The sequence below is a fragment of the Sphaerodactylus townsendi genome, linkage group LG13 (assembly GCF_021028975.2).
Source record: "Sphaerodactylus townsendi isolate TG3544 linkage group LG13, MPM_Stown_v2.3, whole genome shotgun sequence".
In the NCBI taxonomy this organism is placed as follows: Eukaryota; Metazoa; Chordata; class Lepidosauria; order Squamata; family Sphaerodactylidae; genus Sphaerodactylus; species Sphaerodactylus townsendi.
The window spans coordinates 50,861,904-50,884,629 of record NC_059437.1 but is presented as its reverse complement, the minus strand read 5'-3'; the positions used below and the strand labels follow the sequence as shown (position 1 = coordinate 50,884,629).

The following is a 22,726-nucleotide window of genomic DNA, read 5'->3' as shown; positions in this document are numbered from 1 at the left end:
CTATTCTTAGCTTGGGTGGATAACCATTGCCTGCTTTGAGAGAGGAGCCCTGCTGCTGGGTCTCTGTGTGAGTCTGTGAATTGCTGCCCTGGGCACATGTTTATCAAAGACACAAAGTGGATCATTTCCTGTGAGGACTGCCTCTCTGAATTAGCCACACTTGGACTCTTTCATGACTCCTGATGCGGTATCTTCTCTGCTCCCAGAGGAGCCTTTTTGGAATAAGGCATTCCCAGTGCAGCAACTCATACAGAGATACAGCTGGGAGACTCTTCTCTCAATGAATACTTTGGGGGTCACCAGACCTTTTGATTATGTCCCTGATAATATGCAACACACCACCCTTGTTGCATTCTGTGATGGTAAATTAGCAAAATACCCCAAATCATTATGGGCTGACAATGCTTGACTAGTTTACAGAGTAGAATATTTGAACTTTGCTTATTGATAGTCAAGGTGGGCAAATTGGCGGCTGCTATTCAGAGCTGTACACACAGCTGATTCAGTGGGAACGCAGAAAAAAAATTAGAACGTGCTGTTTGCAGGCCGAATACAGAATTCTAAAGAAAAAATGGACCTTTGTGTAAAAATAGAATCAGCCTTCTGTGGTATGCTTGAAGGGGTGTAAGGGAGTCCTGCAAAACTCTTAAGACACCTCAAAGAACCAGGGGGCATTCATTGAAAATGCTGGGGGGAAGAATTAGGACTAATAAAAGGAAACACTTCTTCACGCAACATGTGATTGGCGTTTGGAATATGCTGCCACAGGAGGTGGTGATGGCCACTAACCTGGATAGCTTTAAAAAGGGCTTGGACAGATTTATGGAGAAGTCAATCTATGGCTACCAATCTTGATCCTCCTTGATCTGAGATTGCAAATGCCTTAGCAGACCAGGTGCTCAGGAGCAGCAGCAGCAGCAGCAGGCCATTGCTTTAACCTCCTGCACGTGAGCTCCCAAAGGCACCTGGTAGGCCACTGTGAGTAGCAGAGAGCTGGACTAGATGGACTCTGGTCTGATCCAGCAGGCTTGTTCTTATGTTCTTAAATCTGGCTGATTTTTCCCCCTGAAGGGCCTTTTCATCTTCTTGTATGATTCTGCCTCCATACTGAAGTCCCTTCCACACAGGCCAATAAACACGAGCTAACCATGGTATAAAACCCGTGTGTGTGTGTGGGGGGGGGGGGCGACTTTGCATGGATACTGCTCCTAACGCAAGTCCACTCCACGATCCTCCCCCCAGCCCGGGTTTTTCAAGAATCGCACTATCTGCGATTCTTTTGTTTTAATGTAGCCGCGGCAGAGTGAACGGTTTCCCCTTTTTTCCCCAGTCCCTGCCTCTCTTGCTATGGAGGGGACGGGGACAGCAGCATGGCTGTGGAGGTCCAGCCCTGCCAGGCTTCGTAGCTACGCAGCGGAGGGAGGTGAGTGGAAAAAAAATCCTCCATGCGAAGGCGTGCGCCCTGGCCAATGCGCTTGCTGACCACGGGACGCCCAGCCACGCGAACGACCAGGGGCAATGACTGGTTAATTTATCCCGCTTGCAACCTTACATTTCCTGTGCAGAAAGGGCCTCAGACTATCCTTTCAAGTCTTTGGAAATTCGGCGGGCAGGATTCAGGGTCTTCTCTGTGGTGTCCCCATTCCAGTTGCAGAACGGCTTTGCAGAAACATTTACCTGGTGTTAAATGGTGGTGTTGCCTCTGAGCACAGCGGAAATGTAGGAGTGAGGAAACAAATCCTGTTCACCAGATAAGAGTCTGCCGCTCATGTGGAGGAGTGGGGAATCAAACCTGGTCCTCCAGATTAGAGTCCCTCTGCTCTTAACCACTGCATCACGCTGGTGTAGTGACATGGTCTAGCAAACTAATGCTTGACTGAAGATGTTGGGGCACATAGCCAAATATCTTGAATTATTAACTGAACCCCAACAGAGATGGATTATCACAAGGGCCAGATCCAATACCTTCCCATCGGCCATTACAAAGGGTCGTTACTGATCCCTCCCTCTCCAGGATCGGGTTTGTCCACACTGTAAAAATCAAGTGGAGACTCTTGCTCACATTATTCTTGACTGTCCGAGATATGTGGGCATCAGGAATTTCCCTCCCAGGCTGGCCCTAGACCAGTGATGGCAAACCTTTGGCACTCCAGATGTTATGGACTACAATTCCCATCAGCCCCTACAATTGGGCATGTTGGCAGGGGCTGATGGGAATTGTAGTCCATAACATCTGGAGTGCCAAAGGTTCGCCACCACGGCCCTAGACAAATCTGAAAGTGACTCTGACTGTTCTGTTGTGGAGCTTCTGTTAAACAACACAGATGTCATGTTCTTGGAAAAAGGAGCAAAATTTCTTTTACAAGTGACAGAACTTTCTAAGTAATGTATACTGCTATATACAGTCTTCCTGTCTGCGCTTTGAATGTACTCTTGATTTGTATTTCAAAAATGTCTGGCAACGCTCTAGAACCTATTTTTAAATGCCAAATAAAGGTTGTTGTTGTAGACTAAAGATGGCAGTTTTTTTAAAAAAGGTCCACAGGTAAGGTCCCCAAATGGAGGTTGCACGGAAACAGCAAGAGGTTGGGAAGGACCGGGCAAAATGACCAACTGGCTCTTCACAGGAGCAGAATCCCTGTGCAAACAAAAAACCTGTGGGGAACCCCACTTCGAAGCAAAGGGCTACAGGGCAGGCAGTGCGCCCATTAACGGCCTGTGACAGAATTCATCTTACCTTGGTGTGCAGTCTGGTTTGTCTGGATGTAGAATTGCAGGGGGCAGTTGCACACGGACCACGCAAAGCCTTGTACATGACAGGTTCCTTGACATACGGCTTCCCCTTCTCTTTTCTCCGCTGGCACTGAGAGCTTTTTTGATTTGTGTTGTGGTTACTCACGCAGCGTTGGCTTTGACTTGACGGTGGCTTTGAAGAGATGAATTTTTAAAGTAAAAGGTGCTTTCAAGAAAGTGGCAAAGGAGGGATAGATCTTCAAGAGATGTTCTTGATGCTGTGTCAGTGTTCGAAATGTCAAGCGTGAGCTGACGGGCTGTTGCGGTGTTTCCAGGCTGGGTGGCCTGGAAAACCCACAACAGTTTTTTGCTCCTAACATTCCACCTGCATCTATACCATGACGTGCCTCTTAGGCACCAAAACTACCAGACTTGGCCACACAGCCTGGAAAAATCACAATAACCAATTCCAACAGTGGCCGATTGCCAACTGCCAGCCCCCGGCCTCGCTCTCCTCTGGCATGAAAAGTCATGCCAGAATTGCTCTCGCTTTCCCGTGGAACGTGAGAAGCACTGCACGTCAGGACAAGAAATCTTGCCCTGACGCACCACCTCTCTCAATGTGTTGCAAACAGGAAGTGTGTCCTGCTTCCTGTCCTACCATGTTCGGAGCACTGGTGGGTAATTGGTCCATGAAAACTTTTGACAACACCTTGCATTGAATTATATAATATTGGTCCATGAAAACTTTTGACAACACCTTGAATTGAATTATATAATATCTGATTTGAAGATGGAGGAGGAGGAGTTTGGATTTATATCCCACCTTTCTCTCCTGTAAGGAGACTCAAAGGGGCTGACAATCTCCTTTCCCTTTCCTACCCTCCAACAACAAACACCCTGTGAGGTGGGTGGGGCTGAGAGAGCTCCAAAGAACTGTGACTATCCCAACATCACCTGGCATGTGTTGGGAGTCCACAAGCTAATATGGTTCACCAGATAAGCTTCCACAGCTCAAGTGGCAGAGTGGGGAATCAAACCCAGTTCTCCAGATTAGAGTGCACCTGTTCTTAACCACAACGCCATGCTGGCTCTCTGGGCTTTCTGGATCTTTGGGTGTCCCAACAGCTCTGTTCTTCAGGATAAAGGTACTGTTTCTGGCAAGAAGGTGGCTGCTGGATTTTTGTACAGGTGGCCATTTCAGCTATGGTGGACGAACCTCTTGAGGAAAGGAGGTACATGAACACATGCAGTTGTCTTTAGAGTGAATTGGACTCTCGGTCCAGCACGGCCGGTTTTGGCTCCTCATCGTGACCCCAGCTCTTCAAGATCTTGGAGGCCTTTCACATCACTGATGGCCCGGTCCTTTTTTCCCCATTCATTTCATACCTTTCTTGGCACAAACAAATACAGTAAACAAAATGCAATATAAAATGACTTAAAAGCCCTGAAAAGAACGACCTGTGTTGATAAAAGCAATCAGTGCCGTTCTTGTCCTTTGAGAATAAGCTCCGAGAAAGAGGCAGCTGAGATCATGATTTCAGGGTTACAATTATTGAGCAAAAACCGAACTATATGAGCAGGATGATGGATTTCCTTGATGATAGCAAGCGCAGATCTATGTTAAGTTCAGTCCAAAAGAATACGGGTTAGGGTGTCTGATACCCTTTGTCCACAGTGACATGTGCCCCTTCCGCACATGCAGAATAACCCACTTCCACAATTGTTTGCAAGTGGGTTTTGCACAGTCAAATCCAGCTGCAAAGTGCATTGAAAGTGGACTGAAAGTATGCTATTCTGCATGTGTGAAAGGGGCCATAGCCTCATCTGTTGGGAATTCGATGGTATCTGCCTTGTGCCTCTCCTGCCTGCCTGCCTGCCTATTTGAACTCCTGGACTTGCTTGACTCTGGACTGGCTGACTGTGCATTTGCTTTCTACCTGCCTTGACTGACCACACCCTTGTCTACCACACCTTTGTCTACTACCCGCCTTGACCTCAGTCTGTCTGACATGACATAGCTACGCCTGCCAGCAGCACATCAGGGGACGTCCATGAGAAATTCAAAATGGCGGCACCCAGGGGCACCCAAGGGGCTGCTGCTATTGGCTGTAGCCCCCCTTTAGATTATACTCTTAACATAATGAGAAAGCCCCCTGTGTTGAACAGAGATGTCCAGGATAAACGGAGGGCTTGCAGCCTTTCCTTATTTAAATTATTGTTCCGTGTGTTTTTTACCTTGGTAATAACGTTAAGGTATGTTTGCTTTTTTGCAGGGATCCCCCAGGACAGCAACAACGTTTACCTCTTCCTTTTGATCTGCAGCCTGAGAAGAGTCAAAGATCCGCTGTATTTAGTGGATGCTTTTTCAGGTAGGTACCCTGTTTTATTTCTCTATCGTATCCCCCCCCCCCCCCCCCTATCAGCTTTCGACTTTGCATCACGGTAAATTAGGCATCTGTCTGTTAGCTGCGTAGGTGTAGTTCAGCCGTGCCAAAGTTAGGTGTAGTTCAGGACATGAGAGACCAGGCTTCAAATCCTTGGCTAGGGAACCATCCTACCAACAACCCTTTGAGGTAGGATGCTTGAAAGAAGATGTGTGACTTGGCCCAGTCAGAGACGCACTTCCAACTTCCTGCTTTACAGAGTTGTTGGGAAGATGAAATGGAGGAGGGGGAAACGGTGAACACTGGCCTGAGCTGTTTGGTGAAGGGGTGGGTTAAAAAATGGGATTGAGAAATAAGACTGCAGCTAAGACTGAGGTTGGCCCTGATAGGGGAAAAGGACACTTGCTGGCGTTGGCCTCCACTGCTCTCCCCCTCCCCCCACCCCAACCCATGGAAGTTACTAGAAGTTCAAAAGATTTTGCCAGCGTGGTGTAGTGGTTAAGAGCAGGTGGAGGGTTCTAATCTGGAGAACTGGGTTTGATTCCCCACTCCTCCACCTGAGTGGCAGAGGCTTATCTGGTGAACCAGATGTGTTTCCGCACTCCTACATTCCTGCTGGGTGACCTTGGGCTAGTCACAGTTCTCTCAGAACTCTCTCAGCCCCACCTACCTTGCCAGGTGTCTGTTGTGGGGAGAGGAAGGGCAAGGAGCTTGTAAGCCACCCTGAGTCTCCTTACAGGAGAGAAAGGTGGGGTATAAATCCAAACTCCTCCTCCTCCTCCTTTTTCTTCTATAAGGAATTTTTTTTATCCATTCTTCCAGACACAGCCCCAGTCTAAACCAGTGGTTCTCAACCTGGGGGTGGGGACCCCTTTGGGGGTCGAACGACCCTTTCACAGGAGTTGCCTAAGACTCTCTGCATCAGTGTTCTCCATCTAAAATGGATAAATGTTAGGTTTGGGGGTCACCACAACATGAGGGGCTGCATTAAAGGGTCGCAGCATTAGGAACGTTGACAATCACTGGTCTAAGGAGCAGCAGTGGCGTAGGAGGTTAAGAGCTCGTGTATCTAATCTGGAGGAACCGGGTTTGATTCCCAGCTCTGCTGCCTGAGCTGTGGAGTCTTATCTGGGGAATTCAGATTAGCCTGTACACTCCCACACACGCCAGCTGGGTGACCTTGGGCTAGTCACAGCTTCTCGGAGCTCTCTCAACCCCACCTACCTCACAGGGTGTTTGTTGTGAGGGGGGAAGGGCAAGGAAATTGTAAGCCCCTTTGAGTCTCCTGCAGGAGAGAAAGGGGGGATATAAATCCAAACTCTTCTCTAAACCAAACCTTCTTATCCCCTGCACAAAGGGTTGCCAATCTCCAGGTGGGACACAGAGATCACCCAGGATTACAATTGCTCTCCAGACGGCATGTATTAGATTCTCCCGGGGAAACGGCAGCTTCAGTGGATAGATACTTTAGGGTTGTCCGCTGCTGATGTCCCTCTCCTATCCAAACTCCACCCTACCCTGGCGCCACTCCCAAATCTCCAGGAATTCCCAACCCAGAGTTGGCAACGCTGCCTCCAGGTCAGCTTTTCCACGTTTTAAAAAAAGCAAGATGCTAAATCAGGAGATCCAATTACGGATCAACAGATTATAGAGCTGTTTGCTAGATGTTGTTTCCTTTGCTGCAGAAAACTTCATAATTTTCTCCCCACCGTTCCCCCAGCCCCCCTATAGAACTTACGCACAGACGTGTACAGACATTGATCTGAGAAGCTCTGTTATTTCTATAATGTGTGTTTTTCCTGGCCTGCTGGGAATAGTGCAACTCTATAATCAAAACAAGATATTGCCTGTGTGTTTTCAGTTGGGAGAGTAATTATTTTGGCTCCAAGCATGAAAGTAGCATTCGCAGAAAACAACAATAAGAAAAATTGACCAGACGTTTGGAGGAGCCTTGTTTTGCAATGGTTATTCACGTTTTTTGGGGGGGTGTACTATACCTCCAGAGCCAGTGTGGTGTAGTGGTTAAGAGCAGGTGCATTCTAATCTGGAGGACTGGGTTTGAGTCCCTGCTCTGCCCCTTGAGCTGTGAAGGCTTATCTGGGCAACCAGATTAGCTTGGGCACTCCAAGCTGGGTGACCTTGGCCTAGTCACAGCTCTTCAGAGCTCTCTCAGCCCCATCCACCTCAGAGGGTGTTTGTTGTGCTGGGCGGGGGAGGGGGGAGAGAAAGGAGATTGTAAGCCCCTTGCAGGAGAGACAGCAAGTCTCCTTGCAGGAGAAAAAGGGGGGATATGAACCCAAACTCTTCTTCTTCTCTTGGCATGCTCGGGCAGCGACCACCATTCTGAAACGGATAATTTATTATTTAATTTTGTTTGATATTCAGCTGCCAGTTCTTTAGCTGGTTGCTTGCCTTTCATTACAATTCGAGCTTTACCCAGAGGCCCAGGGTGTTGAAATGTATCAGTGTAGTATTTGTTCAGAGCCCAGAAGGGCTGCCTTCTGAATCGGACAGATGTTAATTTTGTTGATTTGAAGTGCAGCCCTGGTGTTTTTAGAATGGCCCCTAGCGTGCTGATTACCGCTGGGATGACCTCAGTGGGGTTGGGCCCTCGTTGCTGAATCTCTATCTTCAAATCATGATATTTAGTGACCTTCTTGTGTTTGTTTTCTTTGACCCTGCTGCCATGTTTGTTTTCTTTGATTGCTATGTCGACGATGGTCACTTTCTTGTCCTCAATCACTGTGAGGCCGATTACCATTGGGACAGTGCTGTGATTGTGTGTTCCTGCATTATAGGGGGTTGGACTTGATGACCCTTGGGGTCTCTTCCAACTCTGTGATTCTAACCTCAGCTAGTTTGTGCCATAGTGAATCTCAATTTTCAAATCATGGTATTTAGTGATCTTCTTGTATTCTTTTTCATCATCATCATCATCGAAAATTTGAGTGTTGTATCGGGAAGAGGCCAACTTTTGAAAGCTTTGGGGATTAATTTGGGTATCCTTACTTTGATTTATTTATTTATTTTGCTTTTGTGAGACATGAACCAGGTAGTCTTTGGTTCAGTTCCGACATAAGCCAAACCAGGGTTTGTTTCGAAAGTCTTGGACTTTGTGAGTCTGTCGCCTTCGTTGATCAACAAATACTGTTTGTTTCTCTTGTGACCAGAACTATCTTCCCTTGTTTTATAGACTGGCACAGAAAGGAACCCGCGGTGCATCTGATTATCATTGGACCCACAGTGAGTTTTTTCCCACTAAATCCCTCTCTTTTTGTTAAGGAAGTTCTTTCCATGCGATTTTTCAAACTGGTATCATTGACCCATCTAACGGTAATGAGGCTGCTCTACACCAAGTTGGACTGTTGATCCATTCACTCAGTATTGTCTGTTCTACCTGGCAGCAACTCTCTAGGGTCTGGGAGCCAGCGTGGTGTAGTGGTTAAGAGCAGGTGGATTCTAATCTAGAGAACTGGGTTTGATTCCCCACTCCTCCTCATGAGCGGTGGACTCTTATCTGGTGAGTCGGATTTGTTTCCGCACTCCTACATTCTTGCTCCTACTGCCCCTCAGAACTCTCTCAGCCTGACCTATTCCACAAGGTCTCTGTTGTGGGGAGAGGAAAGGAAAGAAGTTTGTAAGCTGCCTTGAGCCTCCTTGTAGGACTGACAGGCGGGATAGAAATCCAAACTCTTCTTCTTCATGCAAAAGACAAAGTCTTCTCCAATCTTTTATCTGGCAATGCCAGGGATTGAACCTGGAATACTGTTCCTGCAACCCTTTGGCTACCAGCAGGTTGTATCCCCTCTCTGATACCGTGCCTGCCCATTGGTCCATCGCAGTCAATGCTGTTTCTTCTGACTGGCAGCACCTCTGCAGGGTCTTGGTCAGAGGACCTAGTACTTAAGATCCATTATTTGGAAATGCTGCCGGAGCTTAAACAACAGATCTTCTGTGTGCAAATAATACGTGTGTGTGTGTCATAGCACAGTGGAAATTTGTAGCTGGCTGTCCTAGTCCAAATTAAACACAGCACTACATTGGTTCTCACTGCATCCCGCTGGCTCCTGATTGGTGTGTTAAATGAGTGCCACACCCAAGCTCTGAGGGCCCATTAACCAGTGATATTATGAGGTTTTCCTGGAGGTGTGTGACTTGGCTTACTTGTTCAAACTCTCTACTTTGTTTATCTTTGTACTTATGTTTTGAACTTTTAAGGCCTGGTTATGTGGGCAATAGCTTACAATAGGACAGCCAGCTACACATACATACATACATACATACATACATACAGACAGACAGACAGACAGACAGACAGACAGACAGACAGACAGACAGACAGACAGACAGACAGACAGACAGACAGACATTTTCAGTTCTGGATATGGTGGAGTCAAAAATATCAATATTCCCAGTTTTCGGAATGCCAAATATTGGTATGGTATTCAGATCTGGGTTGTTTTGTCCTTATGATATTTTTTTCAGCTCCATTATTCCCTATGGAGAATCTTTCCGGGGGGCCTTCCAGATACTGGCACCATGTTGTGTTTGCTTACGAAGGCAGAGGAAACAAGAGATTTATTGTGTCCCTGTTGGGTCATCGTCTGCAGATGATCTTGTCCCTGTTGGATCATCATCTGTGTTCTGTGTGGCGGGTCACAAGATGCAGGAGTTCAGCCAGACCACATCTTTAGAGCCTTTCACTGAATCCGCAGTTGTCTTCTACTGCGTATCTGTCTGCTCGTCAGGCGCTCGAGTACACGTTGCTTAACGCCTAGGTTCTTCTGACTCGCTCAGCATAATTTCGTGCCAATTAATCCCAGTTATTTTTGGAAGAGTTTCAAAAAGCAGCCATCTCATTGCCTTTTCTAAATCTAAAAAATCAACAGCCACAAGAGGGCAACATCATAAAAGCCATCCACTGTTGTTTGTTCCTTCTGTGGTCTACCGAATTCCTAGATAAGGTTGAGAAGCATCTGCCCCCAAACAAACCCAATCGTGTGCTTGTTTCTCGGGTGTACAAAGCATAAGTCTGAGGAACCTGCTGCCACTGGTTGATCCAGATGCAAACTATGTGAACAGACTGGTTCCTGAGGGTTTTCCGGGCTGTGTGGCCGTGGTCTGGTGGATTTTGTTCCTAACGTTTCGCCTGCATCTGTTTCACACTGTGTCTAAGTGAGAAGGGAAAGTTTAGTGGGGTATATTGTCCCTGTCCCAGGGTGGGGAACCAATCATTAAGTGTTTGGGTGGAACTTGCTATGCAAAGGTGTGGTTGAGTGCATTGTATTGGGGGTGGGGTTATCAGTCCATTTTTTAAGTACTGGGAGCCAGGCTTTGCTAATTTTTAACGTCTCTTCTTTCTTATTGAAGTTGTCCTGGGGTTTGTGAATTTCAATAGCCTCCCTGTGCAGTCTGACATAGTAAGCTTTCTCTGTGATACACCTCTGAAGATACCAGCCACAGATGCAGGCGAAACGTTAGGAACAAGATCCACCAAACCACGGCCACACAGCCCGAAAAACCCAATTAAGTGAGCAGAGTTTGTCAAAAGGAGCTGGATTTTACCATTCAGAAGCTCACTGACCCAAGTGAAGCTACTTTTTGTATAGCTGGATCGTTGACCTGCCTGGCTTCAGATATCTGGCTGCAATTGTCCAAGATCTTAGCCAAGAGTCTTCTCCCAGCTCAATAAGAATGCCCAGCTTGTAGCCCTTCTAGGGACATCTAGTTGATTACTCTGGAAAACAGGGTTCGAAACAGTATTGGTGTTTGGATTGATCCAGGAACGAGTTGTCTTATGCCCATAGGTAAGACAGGTTCTTTTTATTCTGATCTTTAAAACAGATGCTCACTATTCCTGTTTTACTGGTACTGTGTATCAGCACATTCAGAAAGGGCCCCTATAGCAGTGATGGTGAACCTTTTTAAGACCGAGTGCCCAAATTGCAACCCAAACTGCAGTTATTTATTGCAAAGTGCCAACCCGGCAATTTAACCTGAATTCTGAGGTTTTAGTTTAGAAAAAAACGGTTGGCTCCCTCTTCCTCCGCCCCACCCACTCGAGCAGGGGCCAGCCTGCTCTAGCCTCCAGCAAGTCCCGCACACACCGCTCTGTGCCTCTCTAGCATCTCTGCCTCCTCTATGCCGCCCCTCTCCGGGCAGCAGCCACCCGGAGCACAGGCACCAGGCCCGCCAGCCAAGTCCTCCCTGGTCACCATGGTGCGCGCACATCGTGCTCAGTGGCCCAGGCCAGCCTAGATGTGTGTGTGTGTGTGGGGGGGTGATTTTCCATCCCCCACATGATGAACTCTGTGTTCGTGCCCACAGAGAGGGCTCCGAGTACCACCTCTGGCACCCGTGCCATAGGTTCGCCATCACTGCCCTATAGGTAAAGGTAGAAGAAGAAGAAGGGTTTGGATTTATACCCCGCCTTTCTGTCCTGTAAGGGGACTCAAGGTGGTTTACAAGCTCCTTTCCCTTCCCTGCCCCGCACAACGGACACTTTGTGAGGTAGGTGGGGCTGAGAGAGTTCCAAAGAACTGTGACTAGCCCAAGGTCACCCAGAAGGATGGTAGGAGTGTGGAAACACATCTAGTTCACCAGATAAGCCTCTACCACACTGGTGAAGGAGTGTGGAATCAAACCTGGTTCTCCAGATTAGAATCCACCAGCTCTTAACCACTACACCACACTGGCTTTAGGCAGTCTCCTGTAGGAACACTGGGTCATTACTGACCCATGGGTTGACATCACATCACAACGTTTACTAAGCGGACTAGGTTTATGGCGTGGTTTGCCTCGGCCTTCCCCAGTCCTTTTCACTTTGACCCCTGCAAGCTGAGGGCTATATTAGAAATTGTGTGTAGACTGTGTGGGTTTGGATACTTTCCCCTACAGGTAGAATGCTCACAGGTATTCCACTTATTCAGCCACACGGCCACTGCGGTGCATCAGTTCTCCACCAGTTTTGGAATGGTGGCTTCCTATCGCCTTGGATCACGCACCTTCCAAAAAGGGTGTGATTCAAATTGGCTCTTGGTGAGAGAGAGGGACACGATAAAATAATTAGCATCCCTGAACTCTTGGAGTTGGGGCAGTTGGAAGCCAAGATACATCAAAATAAATCTAGCATCTCAAGGATATGTGCTAAGCTGCTAGCTTTCCATGAGCAGGGCGGGGAGGGTGTTTTGTTATTATTCCAAGAGGCGCGTCTCCATTTGCAGTCTCAGGGAAGGTCTAGATCACAGTTTTTCCTAAATACCGTGTTTCCCCGAATATAAGACAGTGTCTTATATTAATTTTTGCTCCCAAAGATGCGCGATGTCTTATTTTCAGGGGATGTCTTATTTTTCTGTGTTCTGTTAATCAGGCATGCTTCCAAACAAAAACTTTGCTATGTCTTACTTTTGGGGGATGCCTTATATTTCGCACTTCAGCAAAACCTCTACTACGTCTTATTTTCTGGGGATGTCTTATATTCGGGGAAACAGGGTATATAGACAGTCTTTCTGGAACCTTGTACCGATTCGCCGTGGCTTTCCATGTGGTATCAAACCGTTCTATCAGTGTGCTGCCCGTGGCTGTTGTTGGAGTCCATGTCTGCGTTCCAGTTCACTCGAGCTATTTTGAGGCTGTTTCTGCTGGTCTGCATTTGCATATAATTAACAGACGTTCGCTGCATGCAAACGATGTGACTTTTTTGTCTGGCAAGAGAAAGCACGAAGCGCCAACAGATCCGTGCATGGGCTTGAGGGCATGTCACAGTGAATGCTTGATTTGCTATTTGGGATCTGTTCAGAATTGGGAAGAAGGGGATAATTAGTATCCTCTTGTGACTGGGTTCTATCAAATATTCATTGGAAGGTCTATGTTCTTCCAGCTATGGTACAACTTAAGAATTAGGACTAATAAAAGGAAACACTTCTTCACGCAACGTGTGATTGGTGTTTGGAATATGCTGCCACAGGAGGTGGTGATGGCTACTAACCTGGATAGCTTTAAAAAGGGCTTGGACAGATTTATGGAGGAGAAGTCGATCTCTGGCTACCAATCTTGATCTGCCTTGATCTCAGATTGCAAATGCCTTAGCAGACCAGGTGCTCAGGAGCAGCAGCAGCAACAGCAGCAGAAGGCCATTGCTTTCACATCCTGCATGTGAGCTCCCAAAGGCACCTGGTGGGCCGCTGCGAGTAGCAGAGTGCTGGACTAGATGGACTCTGGTCTGATCCAGCAGGCTAGTTCTTATGTTCTTAACTCCAGTCTCATCAGGTTGGGCAAAAGGGCTGACCACGGCTGCTACACAGCCCAGAAAACAGCCATTCTCTCGTTTGGTTCCTTAAACTTCCTGGCCAAGTTCTGTTTGTTTTTTTTCAAGAGTCCCCAAGAGAATTTATATCCCATCTTTCTCTCCTGTAAGGAGACTCAAGGTGGCCTACAAGCTCCTTTCCCTTCCTCTCGCCTCAACAGACACCTTGTGAGGCAGGTGGGGCTGAGAGAACTGTGACTAGCCCAAGGTCACCCAGCAGGAATGTAGGAGTGCAAAAACACATGTGGTTCATCAGATAAGCCTCTGCCACTCAGGTGGAGGAGTACGGAATCAAATCCGGTTCTCCAGATTAGAATCCACCTGCTCTTAACCACTACGCCACGCTGGCTCCTCACTTATGTTTTGTCTGGTAAAGTTTGCAAAAGTGTACTACAGTAACTTTGTGACAAACTCTATAGCTGAATTGCCCCTCCAAATCATCGTCACCCACGCAGATGCAATTTGTCCTCATTTATTAACTTGTCTTTTTAAAACTTCCAACCCCTCTATTTTCATTAAAACACGCGGCTGCTATTACCTTCTCTTTGTGGCGCAGGAATGCGAGCTAGATCTTTTCCTTTCTTCTGTTCCTCATTTTAATCTTCATTTATTTCCACTCCGATACACCAAAAGATTTGAAAGCGAACTGGTGTGGAAGAGAAAATTGGGAGCAGGTATAACGCCGTTTGCGCTCACGCGAGGCGCCGTGCGAGTCGGAACGACTCGAGGCAATTCAGTTGTCGTTCTGCATTTCCGTCACTCTTCCCACGAGCGGCCGTATTTAGAAGTAACTAACCACCAGAGCCCCCTGCAATTTGGAAAACCGCCTTCGATATTACTGCTTAACCAGATTGCCGTCCACCAGGGGATGTTTTTAACGGGATCTGAATATTTTTTTTTGCCGCAGGAGGGAACCGGTAAAGGAAAGAAATGTTGGGGTAGATTGAAATTAAAACGTGGGAGAGGAATCCCTTTGAACGTTTTTGTGGATTTTGGTGAGCCCTAACAGAGGGGAAATTCACCGGCCGCTTGGTGGTGTCCCTCCCCCCCATCCCGTCCCGTCTCCATCTGCCTCATTACAGCTGCTCAGGAGGGAGTAGTTCCCAGTGTTCTTCGAAAGCTACCAGCACTTAAAGGTGTAAAAGGAATATGGAGGAACGGAATGTTCCTTCTTTCCTGTTCTCCTCCTAGCAGGAAATAAGAGATAACCCCAGACTGGAGGGATCTTTGGGGGCGACATTTATTTATTTATTTTATTTATTATTTATATTTATATACCGCCCTCCCCGAAGGTTCAGGGCGGTGTCCATCAGCACTAAAACAATTTAAAACATCAAATACATAATTTACAATAAAATAATATATAAAATACTAAAACTACAGATGGCTTCAGCCCCTCCTTCCCCTTTTAGGTACCCACGGGAGGCCAGATGTTCTTATGGTGGGGTTGACATCATCTTGGCTGGCCAAACGCCTGGCGGAACAGGTCCGTTTTACAGGCCCTGCGGAAACTTTGTAAGTCCCGCAGGGCCCTGATCTCACCTGGGAGCCTGTTCCACCAGGTAGGGGCCAGAGCCGTAAAAGCCCCTGAAAGCCCCTGGCAAGACCAGCGGGATCATACTTGGGGCCAGGGATCACCAGTAGGTCCGCCTCCGACGAGCGGAGGGGCCTAGAAGGGCGGTATAGGGCAGTGATGGCGAACCTATGGCATGGGTGCCAGAGGTGGCACTCAGAGCCCTCCCTGTGAGCACGCGCAAACAGAGTGCTCCCCGCACATCTAGGCTGGCTTGGGCTGCTGGGCTCGATTATTAGCATTAAACCTAAGACCTAGTTTTGGGGAAGCAGTGTAGGTAACCCTGTTAAGCGCTGTTAAACCCCACTGATTTTCATGTGAAGAACTAAAGCGCGATCCTTTACCTGGGAGTAAGCTCGGTTGCTGGCAATAGGGCTTGCTTCTGAGTAAACCCTCCTAGGGTTGTGATTCACCCATTGGAAGAGTTGAATGGTTGCTTCAAAGCAAAGCCACCGACTACCACCAAGCTTACTCCCGAGTAACGTACACCACCTAAACTAAAACCTCAGTATTCAGGTTAAATTGCCGTGTTGACACTTTGTGATAAATAAGTGAGTTTTGGGTTGCAATTTGGGCACTCGGCCTCGAAAAGGTTCGCCATCACTGGGCTAGTCCCAGTTCTTTGGTGCTCTCTCAGCCCCACCCACCTCATAGGGTGTTTGTTGTGGGGGTTTGAGGGAAAGGAGATTGTAAGACTTTTGTAGTCTCCTTACAGCCGAGAAAGGGGGGATATAAATCCAAACTCTTCTTTTCTTCCTTCAGTCATGTTCTACGTAACAGCACTCGAAAAACTTCACAGAGTAGTCTGTGCCACCCAGTAGGTTTAGTGACCTGATAGGTATAGCCTTCAATTTAACAATGTTAGTGTCTTCTTATACCTGTCCTCCTTTAACTTGTTGTATTTTTTAGTACGAACGCTTACTGTTTTAATACGTTTTATCCTTTGTGTATTGTTACTTATGCCATTGATCTTATGCTGGTCTGTAACCATAATAAAGATTTTGATTCGGGTTGTTTTCTGAGAGGATGGAATTAATGCTTGGGAGAATTACTGTTTCCCAATACTGAGAGTGGTTCACTGGTACAAGGTAACGGATATTTTTCATTGCAGGTCGATCCTGTGTTCGCAGAGGAAGTAAAGGAGAAAGTTCGAAGGTAGGTTGCTAATTTAACTGGCTTACGGTTGGATGTTTTTTAAAGGGGAGTTCTAGACCTAATACCCTGGGTGAGCAAGTTAGCATTGCTACACAGAGAGCCCTTATTCCCAATCTCTGTGCAATTGTGCTCAGGGGAAATCCATTCCTTCAAGAGCTTCCTCGATCCTTTTCATTTGGTGGAAGCAATCCGTACGCTCTTGCCGCTGAACGTGCACTGTTTTTGACTGAAGTAGCAGGGCCGTGTTTGTGCAGAGCTCTGTGGGACAAAGCATTTGTTTGTGCAAGATTCTGTGGCACCCGTCAGCACCTATCACAGTGATGGCGAACCTTTTCGAGACCGAGTGCCCAAATTGCAACCCAAAACCCACTTATTTATCACAAAGTGCCAACACGGCAATTTAACCTGGTGGGCCACTGCGAGTAGCAGAGAGCTGGACTAGATGGACTCTGGTCTGATCCAGCTGGCTTGTTCTTATGTTCTTATGTTCTAACCTGAATATTGAGGTTTTAGTTTAGAAAAAATGGTTGGCTCCAAGGTATGGCCATTACTGGGAATTAAGCTTAGTGAAACAACCGTAGAATTATAGCCTGATTGGGTGAATCATGACCCTAGGAGGGTTAATCAGAAGCAAGCCCCATTGCCAGCAACCGAGCTTACTCCCAGGTAAAGGATCGTGCCCAGGCTAGCCTAGATGTGTGTGTGGGAGGTGATTTTCTGTCCCCCCCACATGATGAACTCTGTGCCGCGTGTGTGCCTTACAGAAAGAATGCAGATTACCACCTCTGGCACCAGTGTATAGAATTGCCATCACTGACCTATCAGGACTGGATCCTATCTCGAGGGAAGGATCTGCCTGAGATCTGATTCTTCCCCTACCTGCCATTGGGTAAAGGGAAATAAATCAGAGCCCAGCGGTGCGCCTTCTGCCCTACAGTGCCACATTGCGCTAGATCTGTTGGCTCCTTACACCAGAAGCATGAGCAGACGATTTGTAGACCCGCCCCACTTCCTTCTTCCAGCATTACCGACAGAGTCCCCTTCCGCATACACAGAATAATGCACTTTCAATCCATTTTGAAGCTGGATTTTACTGTGCGGAACAGCAAAATCCACCTTCAAACAATTGTGGAAGTGGTTTGAATGTGCATTATTCTGCATGTGCAGAAGCGGCCTGACAGACAGAAAACCTTTATTGGCACATAAAACCATACCAAATAGTTATAATCCAGCTATGAACAAAATTAAAGGTAAGCCAAAATTACAGGTAGAATAAACAAGCAATGATTTGTCTCCCAGTCTGATCTTGGCACACTTATATAGCATCTTGCAAGAACTTGGCTAATTTCTTGCTTATTTCAAGATTGGAATTATTCGAGAGGAGGAACGCTGAATCCTATCTCATTTACTGAAATAGGACTGAGATACTTTGTTCGAATTACCAGATAAAAGGGACAATAAAACAGACCATGCTGGGTAGTTTCAGCTCAGGCTGCTTTACCAGGGCTATGGCCGCTTCCTGCCACCATAGTTTTCACAAGCAAGCAGGAAGTGTTTAAAACCTGTGTTACAGCGGAAAGATCGCTTGTTTAGCGATCTTCATTTAACCTGGGTTGGGCTTTCTCAAATAGATCTGACGCATTTTGGGGGAGTGTTCTGTGCGAATCTCTGCCCCCCCCAAAGTTTTTTTGCCTCCTTATCTCATTTTAGATTGGCTGTGTGGAATTTCTCATGGTGTAGTGGTTAAGAATGGCAGATTCTGGTCTGGAGAACTGGGTTTGATTCCCCGTTCCTCCACATGAAGTCTGCTGGGTAACCTTGGGCTAGTTACCGTTCTTTGGAGCTCTCTCAGCCCCACTGACCTCACAATGGGTCTGGTGTGGAGAGAGGAAGGAAAGGAGTTTGTAAGCTGCTTTGAGTCTTCTTACAGGAGAGAAAGGCAGGATATAAATCCAAACACTCTTTCTTCGAATTCAGTGGTTCTCAACCTGGGGGTCGGGACCCCTTTGGGGGTTGAACGACCCTTTCACAGGGGTCGCCTAAGACTCTCTGCATCAGTGTTCTCCATCTGTAAAATGGATAAATGTTAGGGTTGGGGGTCACCACAACATGAGGAACTGTATTAAAGGGTTGTGGCATTAGGAGGTTGAGAAACACTGTTCTAATTTATATGTAGATTTTATTATAAATCTACTCTTATTCAACTTTCCGCTCCCTTGTTTAGTTATACTGAATTTGGAACTTTCTGAGCCATTCTATCCTAGGTTGGACCAATCATCATCTCAGTTCAGGCAGAAATTCATTTGCTTACATTGATATATTGGCACAATACAGACAGAAATTCAACAGGCTTCCAGCCGATATTGGCATTGTGCAGGCTGCAATTCAGTTTGCTTCCAATCACCAGCTTTCATTAGTACCAGCAGAAATTCCACTTATTTTGATTACTATATAGATATAATACAGGCAGAAGTTCAACTGGGTCCAACCAATATTGACACAGTACAGGCAGAATGTCCACCTGAACTGATATGGTTGAAGCAAGTGGAAGATTAAAGATTACAGAACCAATAAGTTGGTTTACAATTTTATTGTTATACATCCGTGGTGGCAAACCTTTGGCACTCCAGTTGTTATGGACTACAAGTCCCATCAGCCCCTGCCAGCATGGCCAGTTGGCCAATACTGACGAAGAGCTGATATCCATAACAACTGGAGATATAAGGACAACCTACTGATATATCATATTATGAAACTTTTGCCGAATTATTGTGCATTAGCTGGATCACCATATCTTGTAGTTTGCATTAATGGGCATTAATGAGAGGTAAGCTACAATTTATTTAAATAAATGAAGGCCTCTTTTATTTCCCCGCAACATTATCTCTCCCTGCCCCCAATGTATTATCAACCATGAGCTTACTGCCATTCCATAAGACAACGTGGCCCTGAAATTAAGTGTCTTAAAACCAGTGGTTAGATTAAATTATGTTTTGTTGGTAGGGCGGACGGAGTGCATTTGCTACCCACAATACCTCCGGAAGATCTCCACGCTGCTGTGAAAAACTGCCTTGCTGTGGTGAACAGCTCCATTTCAGAAGGGATGTCGGCGGCCATCTTAGAGGTAATTGCGTCCTCCTCCTTTGCTTTGGTTGAAATCTGCCCCCGTTTTGTCAAAGCCAGGACCAAGGTACACAGAATCTAAGGCCACCTCGCTAGAAGAGGAGGTGGAATGAATTGCATCCCTTCAGTCTTCAGGGGGAGGGTCATTTTTTTTGGGGGGGGGGTGCTCTCCCTTGTTAAAATCTCCGTGCAGGCAGAAAACGAGCACAGAAGGCGAAGATGGAGAGTAGAAGCTTTCTCCCTGCGGTGCTGGATTTCCGTTTGCAAGGAGCTTTTAAAAAATGCAACACAACATCCCAAGCTGTAATCCCCTATCTAAAACAGCATGGCCTGTTCCACCACCTCATTATCTTGCGTGTAAATTTGCCCCCTGTGGAAGAACACCCCACCCGCCTTTTTGTACAAGATGTGTCATTTCCACCAGTCTTGTAAATTCGTGGGAAAGCGCCTGCTTGGTGTGCAGAAATTCCTTGAATCAGTTTCCCGAATCTCCAGTTAGATGATGGCAGGTGTTAGGAAAGACCCTTTTCGTCTGAGATTTCAGAGAGCTGCTGTCAGTGTCAGAGAGCCAGTGTGGTGTAGTGACTAAGAGCAGATGGATTCTAATCTGGAGAACCGGTTTTGATTCTCCACTCCTCCACCTGAGTGGCAGAGGCTTATCTGGTCAGCCAGATGTGTTTCCGCACTCCTGTATTCCTGCTGGGTGACCTTGGGCTAGGCACAGTTCTCTCAGAACTCTCTCAGTCCCATCTGCCTCACAGGGTGTCTGTTGTGTGGAGAGAAAGGGAAAGGAGCTTATAAGCCACCTTGAGTCTCCTTACCGGAGAGAAAGGTGGGGTATAAATCCAAACTCCTCATCGTCGTCGTCCTCGTCCTCGTCCTCCTCTTCTTCTTCTTCTTCTTCTTCTTCTTCTTCTTCTTCTTCTTCTTCTTCTTCTTCTTCTTCTTCTTCTTCTTCTTCTTCTTCTTCTTCTTCTTCTTCTTCTTCTTCTTCTTCCCCTTCCCCTTCCCCTTCCCCTTCCCCTTCCCCTTCCCCTTCCCCTTCCCCTTCCCCTTCCCCTTCCCCTTCCCCTTCCCCTTCCCCTTCCCCTTCCCCTTCCCCTTCCCCTTCCCCTTCCCCTTCTCCTTCTCCTTCTCCTCCTCCTCCTCCTCCTCCTCTTCCTTCTTCTTCATTTATGTGCCCAAAGCAGCTTACATGGTTCTCTGCTCCTCCATTTTATCCTTTCAACAACCCTCTGATGTAGATTGTAAGAGCATATGAATGGTCCAAAGTCACTGGGGAAAGTTCCATGGCAGCGAGGGAGTCTGAACCTGGGTCTTCCTGGTTGACAGTCTAATCACTGGGGTGGAGCACATCCATACCTGCACTGCACTCACTCTCTTAACATGGCACCAGGTTGGATTCCATTGGAGAGGTCCGTGCAGGCAAGGCGGCCATATTCCTTCTCCTTGGCACCCCTCTGACCCCCTCCTCATTTTTCTGGCAGGGATCGAGGTTCTTGTTACCCAGGAGCAGCAATTCAGGCACAGAAAGATTTCCAGGCACACAAGTTTTAGATGGGATCTAATCTCATTGTTGGTGAAAATGACCATCGCCATCATCCGTTCCTAGTAGGATCTGTGAGACTTAACTGAACGGTCTCAGGAGGACCATTCTGGAAACCCTCCAGACTCGTACAAATTTATGCTGCGTCTGCCATCAATTGCAGCAGGCTTGAGCCTGGCCGATTATGGTAATGGAAAATTTTACCTGCCAGACTGTCAGAGTCTCTGTGATTTCTTCCTTAGGTAGGTTTCCTTTCTTAGAATCGTATCGAGTTTCCATGATCTGTGTTACGGTCATTAAATCTCCGTTGATGTTTCTTGGTCTCGAGCCGAAAAGACTTCTTTTGTCCAGCTTCAGCGATATTGTTTGCCAATGAAACAAAGATCCCCGTCAGTATTTTTTCATGAGGCTGCAAATAGGGATGGAAGTTCACCCAATCCATCGGCAGAAGTTAGTCATCCCCACTTTTCCTCTTTTCGTACAATGCAGTATCATGTCACAAGAAAGACAGGTGCCCATGCCTTCACTCTGTGTTGGCTTTACGAAGTTTCCACATCCACAAATCTGATTGGTTGCGTGAGGCAGCCACAAAGCCAGTTCTGAGCGTCTGCGGAAAGTGTGGGCCTCTCTCTGAGTTGGCTTCAGGGTTGTGCAACCTAAGCCAACAGAAATTCCCTTCCCTTCCCTTCACCTTCCCTATGAGGAGAGGCTGCAGCGTTTGGGACTCTTTAGTTTGGAGAGGAGACGACTGAGGGGGGATATGATTGAAGTCTACAAAATTATGCATGGGGTAGAAAATGTTGACAGAGAGAAATTTTTCTCTCTTTCTCACAATACTAGAACCAGGGGGCATCCATTGAAAATGCTTGGGGGAAGAATTAGGACTAATAAAAGGAAACACTTCTTCACACAACGTGTGATTGGTGTTTGGAAGATGCTGCCACAGGAGGTGGTGATGGCCACTAACCTGGATAGCTTTAAAAGGGGCTTGGACAGATTTATGGAGGAGAAGTCGATTTATGGCTACCAATCTTGATCCTCTTTGATCACAAAGTTGCAAATGCATAAACAAGGCAAGTGATCCGGGAGCAACAGCCGCTGCAGCCCATTGCTTTCACCTCACACGTAGGCTCCCAAAGGCACCTGGTGGGCCACTGCGAGTAGCAGAGAGCTGGACTAGATGGACTCTGGTCTGATCCAGCTGGCTTGTTCTTATGTTCTTAAATGTTGCGTTGCAATGATGCACAAAGTTCAAGCGCAACATTTCCTGCCCTTGCTCTGGCATTACATTGTACTTAGAACAAAAGGGGCAAGGCGAGAACGGTGCCAGGACCAGAAATAGCGGCCAGGAAACCTTTATCATCCCTGGCCTCGCTTCAGGCGGCAGGGAAATATGGTGTGTCGGGGGGTCGTTCCTCAAAGACAGATCTTCGTAAATGGCCAGCTTCATATAGCAGCAGGCAATTCTGAAGAGACAGAGTGCACGGGATAGATAATAATCCACAGAAAGACTTGTGGAATGAAACTTCACTTCAGTATGGAAAATAATTAAGATCTTGTCAGAACATGCAGCATCGTAATTGCTTGTGGCACCATTGATTTCAGGTCACTCACAATCGGTCTGGAATTTCTACAGGTGCAAGAATTGCTTTCTTTCATTCTCTTGGTCCAGGTGCCAACGTCAAGTTTACAGCATCCGTTGCTGGATTGTTTTTGTCAGCAATGCTGCAGAGGCTTAGTTCATTCAATGCCACACATCCTTTCTCAGCAACTGGGCCTTAGAAGGCCAAGACTCCGTTCCAGCAGGCCTCCTAAGTTTTTACTTCCTGGAACCAGGTTTGTTTTCCAGGTTTACAGCCAGACTAAGACAGTGCCCCCAAACAAGATAACAGTTGGTATCGGCG

At 47.0% G+C, this 22,726-nt stretch overlaps 1 protein-coding gene across 1 annotated transcript in view; it reads left to right on the top strand.

The window, feature by feature from the left end:
• Positions 1–20,888, top strand: part of GLT1D1 (glycosyltransferase 1 domain containing 1) — a 53,356-nt gene extending 32,468 nt beyond the window's left edge. The window contains exons 7-12 of the mRNA XM_048513859.1: positions 5,010–5,105; positions 8,314–8,363; positions 16,110–16,153; positions 19,157–19,343; positions 19,656–19,731; positions 20,764–20,888. Coding sequence (XP_048369816.1) covers positions 5,010–5,105; positions 8,314–8,363; positions 16,110–16,153; positions 19,157–19,343; positions 19,656–19,731; positions 20,764–20,888 — 578 coding nt within the window. The remainder of the gene's footprint in view (positions 1–5,009; positions 5,106–8,313; positions 8,364–16,109; positions 16,154–19,156; positions 19,344–19,655; positions 19,732–20,763) is intronic.
• Positions 20,889–22,726: the final 1,838 nt, after the last annotated feature.